The following is a 13,905-nucleotide window of genomic DNA, read 5'->3' on the forward strand; positions in this document are numbered from 1 at the left end:
CCTGCTGGGAAAATCTCCTTATTTTGATTTTGTTTTAGTTTTTATTTCAATTTCTTTCTTCTTAAAGGGTAATATCAAAGCCACTAATTCATTCTACTTTATAAAACTTCATTTTTATTTCATTTTATTTAATTTTATATTTCAGTTTGTCTTCTCTGATGGTAATACCAATGCCACTAATTTATTCTTCCATATAAAACTCCATTATTTTGATTTTGATTTACTTTTTATTTCATTTTGTTTTTAAGGGTAATACCAATGCCTCAAATTCATTCCTTCTTAGAAATTCTCTTTTTATTGAACTTTCACTATTATATGTTCTTTTGCATATTTAGAAAAGCAAAATTCATGTGTAAATTGTGTGCAAATTTTGTCAATATTTGATTTAAATTTTATATATTATTTCTTTTTAATGATAATACAGATTCCACTAAATCATTCCTTCTTAGAAAACTTTATTTTTGTGAATCATTCACCATTATATGCTTATTCTTGCATGTTATAAGAATGCAGTTTTATATAAATTGTGTGCAAATATTGTCATTATTTGATTTTTATTATACTTTCTTTGCTTTTAAGTGTAAGACCAATGGCACTAATTCATTGCACATGATGATTTTAATGGATATAAATACGCATGTGCTTGCTGCTCCTACTTGCAATTATTGTGTGTGTGAGAGAGAAAACATCTTATCCCCTAATTTTTCTCTATAGAAAGCACCTCGTAGGTGTAGTGTTACTCTTTTTGTCTTGAGCACAGTGTTGATGTATTGTCTGGCGACTGTTGGCCATGCACATATTTAATTACCACTATCCTACACTTGTTTAGGAAGCCGTGGAGCGCTGGAGCGTGTCCGATGTGAGATTTTGGCGGCACCATCTTCTCTCGTCCCACAATCTGCACCACTCATATACTCCCTCCGTTCCTAAATACTTGTCTTTCTAGTCATTTCAACAAGTAACTACATACGAAGCAAAATGAGTGAATCTACACTCTAAAATATGTCTATATACATCTGTATGTAGTAGTCATTTGAAATGTTTAGAAAGACAAATATTTAGGAACGGAGGGAGTATCAATGAATGTTTTTGGCTCCACATACAACTCTTGGCGACTGGCTGCTTATTTGGTGTGTGCACGGTTTCAGTCATGTGGCCATGTTCGGATCATGCATGCTTGCATCATCTTTCGTTGGGTCAGTAGCAGTTCGGCGAGGATCAATGTTACTCCATTTCTTGTTCCTTTTGTTTTTTTCATTTGCTTTGGCACAGTTTTGATCCTATAAGGCTTTGCTATTTCCCAGTGTGATTCTTTGTGTATGAGTTTGTGTTTCCTAAGTCTAATTAGCAAATGCAATACAATTGTTGCATGTAAAGCATCACAATATATTTGTCAAGTGATATGTTTAGCTTAAATATGATTTTGGAGGGTAGGCTTAAGCCTATAGAAGCCTCCCTAGTGACATCGCCACTAGTTGTGTGCATCCTAGTCCCGCAAAGACCAAGTGTATGCATGCTCAGTGTATTCGTATTCTCTTGATGCTTCATTTTAAGTTTAAGGAACACCATTTATCGAGAAAAGGGTACGTTGTTTTGTTTATGAAACACTAGCTGAATAAAGGACAACAGTAGCAATATAGGAAGAGTTTTAAGACTCCGCAAAAGAAAAAATGATTTTTAAAACCAGGCCCCGTTTGATAGCAAGACAACAATACCGATTGCAGCAGCGATATTGTTGTCTTGTTTTTTTTTCCTTGAAAAATGGCACGTAACGAAAATAAACTTTGTGCTAATTCGAAAGAAGGAAACTAGATCGGATACAAACAGTGTGTAATTTCAACAGCAATACCGCCGGCAGGGTACTAGCGTCCGACTCGGACTAGCTAGGTGTCAGCTGGTTCTTATATATACATCACATGGAGCTACCACACACAACCACCGATCGATCCACCCGAGGCGAGACGCAAACCAGCAGTCTTGTCCATCTTCGTCGTTGGGAGCAGTCTTGTCTTGTCCATCTCCATGGGAGCAGTCCTGTTCATCTCCGTCGTTGACGCACTAATAACCAGGGCGACCAGGAACTACGCGCGGCGGAGATCAATTGCTCCCCATGGCGCTGCCGATTGGCCTGGCCTGCCAGAGGACCTCTTGCTGACCGTCATGGCGGCGCTGGACGTCCCCAGCATCATCCGGTCCGGCGCCGTGTGCACGTCCTGGCACTCCGCCTACAAGGCCTTCCGAGGCCTCCACCGCCTCCCGCCGAAGCAGGCCCCTTGCCTGCTCTACGCCTGCGACGAGTACGGGCCCGACGACGCCGCCCTGTACTGCCCCTCCACCAACGCAACGTTCCGCGTCCCCTTCCCACAGCCCCCAGACGAGAGCCGGAGATTCGCCTTCTCGTGTCACGGTTGGGTGTTCGCCGCCGACGAGGCCGGTGACCCGTACCTCCTCAACCCTACCACGGGCTCCCGGGCCACGCTCCCGCCGTTCGAGACGATCTACCACGGGGAGAGCCACTATGATCGCGACCGCAAGAGTGCTCTGAAAGCTCGACTGGAGAACCGAGTCTTGCGGCCGACAGTTAGCTGGGCATGGCACTCGGGGTATCACCGGGTCGCCATTTCCGCCGCCGCCGAGGTAGCCGCATGCACCGTCTTAATCGTGCACACGCCAGACCAGTGGAGGCTCTCGTTCGCTAGGCCGGGTGACAAGCGGTGGACATTCTTGTCTGAAGAAGAGTTTCAAGACGTTCTCTACAATGACAGGGATGGCTTGTTCTACGCCCTAGGCCTTGATAGTTCTGTTTCTACTATAGATCTCGGCGGGCCTTCGCCGACGGTGACCATGATCATGCGTGGCGTGTCAGGTTGGTGCAACCCTACCAAGTATCTCGCATTCACGCCATCTGGTGAGCTTCAGCAAGTATGGAGAATCTGGAGCCACCCACATTTTTCAGTAAAATCCATGGTCGACTCAGATACCGTAGATTTTGCCAACGAATATGAGGACCGCCACAATATCAATGAGCCAGATACAAATGATGATGATGATGATGATGATGATGATGATGATGATGATGATGATGAGCAAAAGACCAATGAGGTCACAACAATCAAGCTCCTGATTTTCAAGGTGGACATTGGCAGACAGAAACTGGTGGAGCTACGGGACATTGGAGACCACGCACTATTCCTCGGCTACAACACTGCTATGTATTTTTCGACCAAGGACTTTCCGGTGTTCAAACCAAACTGTGCTTACCTTACACACGACTGTTTTGACTACAAGCCAACATTACCAACAGACCTAGGTATTTGGGACGTCAACAAAGGGAGTATGCAGAAACTTCAGGATGCATGGCCATACATGTATTCTTGGCTAGATTTACCCGCTCCGATTTGGATCACACCAAGGTTTTAGCAAGCATTTCATTGAACATAATAGCAGAGGGGCAATGAAATCCGGTTACCTTGGTGACATGCATGTCTCTCTGATAAGGTGCTCAGTTTACTTGATGTATGTAAAAGGTGACAAGTCCATTTCAAATTGTTAAAAGATCATCATACAATTCTCGGTAACCCGTCCCAATATTCCAAATGTTAATCTTTTTTTTCCTTTGAGGAAAGTCTATTTTTCTTCTCTCAACTAAGATTTTGTACTTTATTTCAACCATTTGGATCTTAAACTTACAAAACCGGATACATCTCCTATATCACTAAGCTCCCTGGGGCAAAATCGCCCAGAAGCGATCAATTTCGCTCTGGCCTCGATTTTGATCGGGTCAGGACTCAGGAATGGTGTGTGGATTCGGCTACAGGTGGGCCTTTATGTTCAAGGGCTTTGGGGTGGGCCGGGGCTGTCATCATCAAAGGGCGTGGTGGAGGGGCTCGCAGAATATGCGTCCGCCAGCCGCATTTGCCTTGGTGATATCCATGTCCTTTTCAACCCCATGCTTCTCGCCCCCTACTTGCTTAGGCATATCAAGTATGTTGTCAATTGGCATGCTTCTTCTATACCCTAAAACTTTCCAATTTGGTTCATATAATAGCAAAACTCTCCACTTTTAATCAGTTTGGACAGTTTCATACACATGGTGATTTTAGTTCTCTATGTAAGTTAGGTCTATATTATCTCTATCCATTGAGTAATGGAGCGGACGAAAACAATGATACCTGATTGCCTAAGCTGCATTGAATTATGAATACTCTCAGAAAAATCATTTCGTGCATTGGATTGAAGTATGACTGTATGAGTATTTAGTAAAAAAAAAGTCTACTTAACAAGTTTGTTAACATACTCACAAAATAAGAAACACTAATAGGTTGAAACACTCTAAATACGAACTACCAGCACGCGGGGAAGAGGCAAACGTCGCTAATTTTCTTACTATCAACGTTCGGAAAGCTGGGGCGGCGTTGGCGTCAAAAACTAGGGCGAATTGGCCAGCAGAAAACCAGCGCGATATTTGGTCGCTCGCTCAACATGCATACAAACTTTTCTACTTAACAAGTTTGTTAACATACTCACAAAATAAGAAACACTAATAGGTTGAAACACTCTAAATACGAACTACCAGCACGCGGGGAAGAGGCAAACGTCGCTAATTTTCTTACTATCAACGTTCGGAAAGCTGGGGCTGCTAACATAGAAATTGTTGTAAATCCCTAAAATCATGAAAAGATTCCCAAGATAAACAATAATGAAATGAGTATGTGACCAACAATGTTCTACAACATTCATGCAAACTATTTTAGTTGAAGGAAAAATAATAGTACCATAATCTATGTTACTGTCGACCTCGCCCTTCGAAACTTGTGAATGCGTCCATTGGATTATGTATATATAAAATCATACAACTATGCATCTTATATTTTTTATAATAATACCAGCGTGTGCTGCTACAGCAAACGTCGATTCTGACTCAGTCAGTGAACTGCATGCATTTGCCACCATTGCAAACAGCTCAGATCTTGCAGGAAATGTCTAGCCATGCAGCAGAAAGAAACCACATGTGCAGCAAATGAACCATGCAGTAACCCTGTTTTACAGGTTACTTGTGCCTTGTGAGGTCACGAATGAAAAATATATACAGCTAAAAAGACATCTACTTGGATCTCAGGAGAGTTTGATTCATGGACTTGCTAGGAATATGGACAGACTGTCATCGACAGTTTTTCAGCGAGTTGCTTGGCTCTGCCTGACTGTTGTAGTTAATTCTCTTTGAGCGCCGTTGACACTCCAATGCTAACTAATGCCTCTTCTCATCTCTCATGGGAAACACCAACTTATCACCAGTGACAACTTCCATCAACAGTGGGTGAAGAATAAAGATCCTGCTATGCAACATTTTGCTTCATCTCGTTTGTGATTTCCTGGAAGGCCCGCCGGCGGTCCGGTGGCCTCCACGGTCCTGTGCTCACCAGGCTCTCAGGGCAACGGTTAGTGTGACTGGCACCCTGAGAGCGTCCGTCAAAACCAGATGGTACCTGCCCATGGAACAGCGAACGCTGAGCTGCACTGCTTCTCACTGAGCTTGGTGTTTGCTCGGTGCCTCGAGCTTTCTCACTGAGATGGGTCGTGTTAAGCCTTTGGCAGACTCGGTCGCCGCGATCTTGAACCTTCCGCTGCTTCCATGCTGGAGCTGTCCTGACGAAACTCCGGTTCATGTTCTCGTCTGTCGAGGTTCTGGCCGAGTCATTGCTTCTCCATGAACCTGCTGAAGAGCTTTGTGGCCGAACACCTGCAGCCGGGGTTCTGAGGCTGCTGCTTCCTTGAGATGATGAGGATGGTGTTTTGTTCCTCTGCTCACTCACATGCTTGCTGCTTTCACTTTGCGGGGCGGTGGTGTTCTTGCCATCGGCCAGCTGCTTCTGTTCATCCTCCTCCCCCATGTCAGCCCCAACTCACGCGGGGAAGAGGCAAACGTCGCTAATTTTCTTACTATCAACGTTCGGAAAGCTGGGGCGGCGTCGGCGTCAAAAACCAGGGCGAATTGGCCAGCAGAAAACCAGCGCGATATTTGGTCGCTCGCTCAACATGCATACAAACTTTTCTACTTAACAAGTTTGTTAACATACTCACAAAATAAGAAACACTAATAGGTTGAAACACTCTAAATACGAACTACCAGCACGCGGGGAAGAGGCAAACGTCGCTAATTTTCTTACTATCAACGTTCGGAAAGCTGGGGCGGCGTCGGCGTCAAAAACCAGGGCGAATTGGCCAGCAGAAAACCAGCGCGATATTTGGTCGCTCGCTCAACATGCATACAAACTTTTCTACTTAACAAGTTTGTTAACATACTCACAAAATAAGAAACACTAATAGGTTGAAACACTCTAAATACGAACTACCAGCACGCGGGGAAGAGGCAAACGTCGCTAATTTTCTTACTATCAACGTTCGGAAAGCTGGGGCGGCGTCGGCGTCAAAAACCAGGGCGAATTGGCCAGCAGAAAACCAGCGCGATATTTGGTCGCTCGCTCAACATGCATACAAACTTTTCTACTTAACAAGTTTGTTAACATACTCACAAAATAAGAAACACTAATAGGTTGAAACACTCTAAATACGAACTACCAGCACGCGGGGAAGAGGCAAACGTCGCTAATTTTCTTACTATCAACGTTCGGAAAGCTGGGGCGGCGTCGGCGTCAAAAACCAGGGCGAATTGGCCAGCAGAAAACCAGCGCGATATTTGGTCGCTCGCTCAACATGCATACAAACTTTTCTACTTAACAAGTTTGTTAACATACTCACAAAATAAGAAACACTAATAGGTTGAAACACTCTAAATACGAACTACCAGCACGCGGGGAAGAGGCAAACGTCGCTAATTTTCTTACTATCAACGTTCGGAAAGCTGGGGCGGCGTCGGCGTCAAAAACCAGGGCGAATTGGCCAGCAGAAAACCAGCGCGATATTTGGTCGCTCGCTCAACATGCATACAAACTTTTCTACTTAACAAGTTTGTTAACATACTCACAAAATAAGAAACACTAATAGGTTGAAACACTCTAAATACGAACTACCAGCACGCGGGGAAGAGGCAAACGTCGCTAATTTTCTTACTATCAACGTTCGGAAAGCTGGGGCGGCGTCGGCGTCAAAAACCAGGGCGAATTGGCCAGCAGAAAACCAGCGCGATATTTGGTCGCTCGCTCAACATGCATACAAACTTTTCTACTTAACAAGTTTGTTAACATACTCACAAAATAAGAAACACTAATAGGTTGAAACACTCTAAATACGAACTACCAGCACGCGGGGAAGAGGCAAACGTCGCTAATTTTCTTACTATCAACGTTCGGAAAGCTGGGGCGGCGTCGGCGTCAAAAACCAGGGCGAATTGGCCAGCAGAAAACCAGCGCGATATTTGGTCGCTCGCTCAACATGCATACAAACTTTTCTACTTAACAAGTTTGTTAACATACTCACAAAATAAGAAACACTAATAGGTTGAAACACTCTAAATACGAACTACCAGCACGCGGGGAAGAGGCAAACGTCGCTAATTTTCTTACTATCAACGTTCGGAAAGCTGGGGCGGCGTCGGCGTCAAAAACCAGGGCGAATTGGCCAGCAGAAAACCAGCGCGATATTTGGTCGCTCGCTCAACATGCATACAAACTTTTCTACTTAACAAGTTTGTTAACATACTCACAAAATAAGAAACACTAATAGGTTGAAACACTCTAAATACGAACTACCAGCACGCGGGGAAGAGGCAAACGTCGCTAATTTTCTTACTATCAACGTTCGGAAAGCTGGGGCGGCGTCGGCGTCAAAAACCAGGGCGAATTGGCCAGCAGAAAACCAGCGCGATATTTGGTCGCTCGCTCAACATGCATACAAACTTTTCTACTTAACAAGTTTGTTAACATACTCACAAAATAAGAAACACTAATAGGTTGAAACACTCTAAATACGAACTACCAGCACGCGGGGAAGAGGCAAACGTCGCTAATTTTCTTACTATCAACGTTCGGAAAGCTGGGGCGGCGTCGGCGTCAAAAACCAGGGCGAATTGGCCAGCAGAAAACCAGCGCGATATTTGGTCGCTCGCTCAACATGCATACAAACTTTTCTACTTAACAAGTTTGTTAACATACTCACAAAATAAGAAACACTAATAGGTTGAAACACTCTAAATACGAACTACCAGCACGCGGGGAAGAGGCAAACGTCGCTAATTTTCTTACTATCAACGTTCGGAAAGCTGGGGCGGCGTCGGCGTCAAAAACCAGGGCGAATTGGCCAGCAGAAAACCAGCGCGATATTTGGTCGCTCGCTCAACATGCATACAAACTTTTCTACTTAACAAGTTTGTTAACATACTCACAAAATAAGAAACACTAATAGGTTGAAACACTCTAAATACGAACTACCAGCACGCGGGGAAGAGGCAAACGTCGCTAATTTTCTTACTATCAACGTTCGGAAAGCTGGGGCGGCGTCGGCGTCAAAAACCAGGGCGAATTGGCCAGCAGAAAACCAGCGCGATATTTGGTCGCTCGCTCAACATGCATACAAACTTTTCTACTTAACAAGTTTGTTAACATACTCACAAAATAAGAAACACTAATAGGTTGAAACACTCTAAATACGAACTACCAGCACGCGGGGAAGAGGCAAACGTCGCTAATTTTCTTACTATCAACGTTCGGAAAGCTGGGGCGGCGTCGGCGTCAAAAACCAGGGCGAATTGGCCAGCAGAAAACCAGCGCGATATTTGGTCGCTCGCTCAACATGCATACAAACTTTTCTACTTAACAAGTTTGTTAACATACTCACAAAATAAGAAACACTAATAGGTTGAAACACTCTAAATACGAACTACCAGCACGCGGGGAAGAGGCAAACGTCGCTAATTTTCTTACTATCAACGTTCGGAAAGCTGGGGCGGCGTCGGCGTCAAAAACCAGGGCGAATTGGCCAGCAGAAAACCAGCGCGATATTTGGTCGCTCGCTCAACATGCATACAAACTTTTCTACTTAACAAGTTTGTTAACATACTCACAAAATAAGAAACACTAATAGGTTGAAACACTCTAAATACGAACTACCAGCACGCGGGGAAGAGGCAAACGTCGCTAATTTTCTTACTATCAACGTTCGGAAAGCTGGGGCGGCGTCGGCGTCAAAAACCAGGGCGAATTGGCCAGCAGAAAACCAGCGCGATATTTGGTCGCTCGCTCAACATGCATACAAACTTTTCTACTTAACAAGTTTGTTAACATACTCACAAAATAAGAAACACTAATAGGTTGAAACACTCTAAATACGAACTACCAGCACGCGGGGAAGAGGCAAACGTCGCTAATTTTCTTACTATCAACGTTCGGAAAGCTGGGGCTGCTAACATAGAAATTGTTGTAAATCCCTAAAATCATGAAAAGATTCCCAAGATAAACAATAATGAAATGAGTATGTGACCAACAATGTTCTACAACATTCATGCAAACTATTTTAGTTGAAGGAAAAATAATAGTACCATAATCTATGTTACTGTCGACCTCGCCCTTCGAAACTTGTGAATGCGTCCATTGGATTATGTATATATAAAATCATACAACTATGCATCTTATATTTTTTATAATAATACCAGCGTGTGCTGCTACAGCAAACGTCGATTCTGACTCAGTCAGTGAACTGCATGCATTTGCCACCATTGCAAACAGCTCAGATCTTGCAGGAAATGTCTAGCCATGCAGCAGAAAGAAACCACATGTGCAGCAAATGAACCATGCAGTAACCCTGTTTTACAGGTTACTTGTGCCTTGTGAGGTCACGAATGAAAAATATATACAGCTAAAAAGACATCTACTTGGATCTCAGGAGAGTTTGATTCATGGACTTGCTAGGAATATGGACAGACTGTCATCGACAGTTTTTCAGCGAGTTGCTTGGCTCTGCCTGACTGTTGTAGTTAATTCTCTTTGAGCGCCGTTGACACTCCAATGCTAACTAATGCCTCTTCTCATCTCTCATGGGAAACACCAACTTATCACCAGTGACAACTTCCATCAACAGTGGGTGAAGAATAAAGATCCTGCTATGCAACATTTTGCTTCATCTCGTTTGTGATTTCCTGGAAGGCCCGCCGGCGGTCCGGTGGCCTCCACGGTCCTGTGCTCACCAGGCTCTCAGGGCAACGGTTAGTGTGACTGGCACCCTGAGAGCGTCCGTCAAAACCAGATGGTACCTGCCCATGGAACAGCGAACGCTGAGCTGCACTGCTTCTCACTGAGCTTGGTGTTTGCTCGGTGCCTCGAGCTTTCTCACTGAGATGGGTCGTGTTAAGCCTTTGGCAGACTCGGTCGCCGCGATCTTGAACCTTCCGCTGCTTCCATGCTGGAGCTGTCCTGACGAAACTCCGGTTCATGTTCTCGTCTGTCGAGGTTCTGGCCGAGTCATTGCTTCTCCATGAACCTGCTGAAGAGCTTTGTGGCCGAACACCTGCAGCCGGGGTTCTGAGGCTGCTGCTTCCTTGAGATGATGAGGATGGTGTTTTGTTCCTCTGCTCACTCACATGCTTGCTGCTTTCACTTTGCGGGGCGGTGGTGTTCTTGCCATCGGCCAGCTGCTTCTGTTCATCCTCCTCCACCATGTCGGCCCAAGTTTTTCTACCGCCACCAACCAAACCCTTCCCCTTCTGCATAGGATTCTCACTAGCACCTATGTCGCCATCAGAGTTTGGCAAGCATTCAGCTGGGCTAGGAGTCTGACCTTGATTCTGTGCGCTGATATTGGGTCTACCCTTTTTGACCAGCCGCTTTCGTAGTTTCTCAAGTAGAGACTGTGGCGTGGCAGCATCATTGAACAGTCTAGAAAGATGATGGTACTCCTCCAGACTTTGTCCAGTCTTCTCTCCGTCAGTAGCAACCATAAGCTGTGGCTCTTTACGCTTCATCTGAGTTATCGGAGATGGAAGCGCGTGTGAGTTGCAATCTTCATGCTTCTCTGTATCCGCTGAAACTGAAGCCTGGGTTTCTTCATAAGTCAATTGAGTTGAAGCAGAGAATATTTGTGGATGTAGATATTCAAGGTTGCCCACATCAGTAGCAAGCAAAATCCGTGAATCTTTAGACTTCATCTGAGTTATGGGAGAAGGGAGTGCCTGTGACTCGAGTTCCCTAAGCACTTCGGTAGCCCGGGCAAAAGATCTCACGTGGTTTTCATCATTGCAGTTGTAAGGTATAGCTTGGAGAAGGTATTTAGCTTCAGCTACCTTTCCCATCTTCATCATGCAGATGGCTAGATTGCACTCTTTGTTATAATCAGTTTCTATAGCAAGAGCTTGCCTGGGTCAAGTGAAAAATGCCAAGTCAGTAGCAGCTGGATATAGTTGAATCAGCTTTACTGGAAATGATGCATGGGGTTGTTACAGAAAAACAGAGTCCCCTTCTACTACTACAATCAAGCATTACCAGTGCTGGGAACAGTCATTTCTCCATCCTTGATGTGGAATGAGAAACTACTCCCTCCATCCTAATACGTAAGGCCCACTCAAATTTTGAGCCTAACCTTGATAATAAATTTGACTAACAAAATATGAGTTATATGCCGTAAAAGCTATACCGTTGGAAAGCTCTTCCGGATATGGATCCAGTGGTATACTTCTTGTGGCATACAACTCATATTTTGTTAGTCAAATTCATGGTCAAAGTTAGGTATAAAATTCGTGGGGGGGCTTATATATTTTGATGGAAAGAGTATAATGGTGCCATAATTTTTACTCATTTTTACAAATAACACCAAACAAATGATTGAGAAGTTCAAGAGAATACACATCATGTCTAACAAAATCCATATCAGCTTAATAAGTACATCCCCAACATAGATATACCTGTAGAGCATTTCAGCTTCCTCATAGTTTTCAGACTGCATATAGGCCCAGGCAAGGTTACCCAGCAACCTTCATGAAAAAGCAGAGCCTTAGAATGGCGTTCAAAGGACAAATGAAGATGTATGAATGATTTTCAATACCTTGCCTTTTCATCCCTGAGAGAGAGATAGAATACTCTTCCATGAGATTTAGAAAGCTTAGTTTTCCACCGGCCAGAAGCTAGATCCTCATCAATCATTCTCAGCTTCACTGTCAGCATTTCAATCTGCTCTTTTGTCCTACCGCATTTCTGGTTGAACATAAAAAATGATTTGTATCAATACTTGGCTAGATATTTATCTACAATGCGGTGTAGGTATATTATTAGCTGATGACTTTTTTGCATGGCTTCTTGCAATATATTCCCTCCGTCCAGAATTACTTGACGCTCAAACTGATGTATCTAGCACTAAAATACGTCTAGATACATCCGTTTGAGCGTCAAGTAATTCCGGACGGATGAAGTATTGAACGTGTTCAGGATTTACTAGTATAACCAAACCTCAGAAATGGGCTTCGAAGAAAATTTTAGCTTACATACGTAAATTTACAGGACTGAGGTACCTTGTACAAGTCAAGAAGAATATTGTCAAGAGACTCCTGGGCTTCATTGGGACAACGGTCGCGGAAGGATCTTATCGCTTCAATGGCTTCTTCAGCCCTATTTGCTTGTTTCAGTACAGTAGCCATATCCTTCAGTGCACTCTCAGTTCGTGCACCACTATTAATAGCTGCCCAGAACAATGAAACTGCCTTGTTTGGATCTTTTTCAACTAACTGTAATAAATGGATAATAGAAGCAAGGTGAGGAAACAAAAAGAAACACAAGCTTCTCTTACGAAAGCTTCTATTGTCAAGATTGTAAATGCATCTTGATTCAAAAGCCTGCAGGTTCTACAGAAAAACTAACACTGTGGAAGCACAGGTAATGTACAGAAGTTTGAACTAAAACCACGACACTTATTTTGGAACCGAGGGGGTATGTCAGCATATTTAGAAAAACAAAACTTCAGGGAGAATGAGCATATGTGGAGACAAACATACGGACGCTGTACACCATCAAATCTTGCCAAAACTGTTTCGATATAAGCTTTTGATAGAACATAATTCTGATAATAGGACACCTAGTGACCTACTCATATCCGCTAAAAAAACTTAAAATCGGCTTAAAAAGGTAGGAGGGCACCACTTCCGTGTCACTTTAAGCTAATGTCATCTTTACCAAAATTATTAGTTATGCCAGTGAGTGTGTACATTCATCCTTCTCTATTCTTGTGCAGTTAACTGTTAACAAATATCCTGATACAATGGAAGATGCTCCGAAACAAGCATATAATGATTCTTCACTGAAAAAATGCAACGCTTCAAGGCCACTAGGATCAGGCCAATTTAGCAAGCATGTTCCGAGATTCAGCAAGAGACAGTCATTGCAGAATACCATTACAATGCAACTAATAGAACAATTCTATGTTCACTGAAGATAAAATTTAATGCACCGACTCACAGAGATCAGTTCCACGATGCATATTTAATGAAGTATTGATATGCCCCCGGGAAAATGGACGCCAATGGATTTTCACAAGAGAAACGTTGTAGTCCTAACAATTGAGGCAGCCTAGTGGCATTTGAGCTCTACATGCAACTGCGCAAGTCAAGGAAGCTGGCACTAATTTTCACCCGTGGCACACCACCCTGACGGAACACGTTAGGAGCAAATCAAGTTCCCTCAGACAAAATCGAATATCTCCTAAATTTCAGCTCCACAATCATCCCGAGAAGAAGTGTAGCCCACGAGTTTCTACGAACGATCAGGAACACGAAGCATAGCACATCAAGTTGATCTACCATATAATTAGCCACCCCGAATCCCTCCCCGACGGAGAATGGTCCGAACCACGAGATAGCACGGCGCTACCCTGAACAGGAAGGGATCGCGCCTGATGGTGGCGGTGGTGGTCGATCGTGTTACCTGCGCCTGCTTCGCCCTCACGTACGGGGAATCCAGCGCCGGCGGCGCC

The 13,905-nt window shown here is 44.0% G+C and overlaps 1 protein-coding gene across 1 annotated transcript; it reads right to left on the bottom strand.

Annotated features, from left to right (window-relative positions):
- Positions 1-9,660: 9,660 nt before the first annotated feature.
- LOC125528868 lies at positions 9,661-13,899 on the bottom strand. The gene is made up of 5 exons (XM_048693291.1): positions 13,857-13,899; positions 12,452-12,664; positions 11,989-12,137; positions 11,849-11,917; positions 9,661-11,303 (listed from the first exon to the last, which is right to left on the bottom strand). The coding sequence occupies exons 2-5, from the start codon at positions 12,575-12,577 to the stop codon at positions 10,055-10,057; spliced, it is 1,593 nt and encodes a 530-aa protein (XP_048549248.1). The 5' UTR covers positions 12,578-12,664; positions 13,857-13,899; the 3' UTR covers positions 9,661-10,054.
- Positions 13,900-13,905: the final 6 nt, after the last annotated feature.

Source organism: Triticum urartu, unplaced genomic scaffold (assembly GCF_003073215.2).
Source record: "Triticum urartu cultivar G1812 unplaced genomic scaffold, Tu2.1 TuUngrouped_contig_5171, whole genome shotgun sequence".
In the NCBI taxonomy this organism is placed as follows: Eukaryota; Viridiplantae; Streptophyta; class Magnoliopsida; order Poales; family Poaceae; genus Triticum; species Triticum urartu.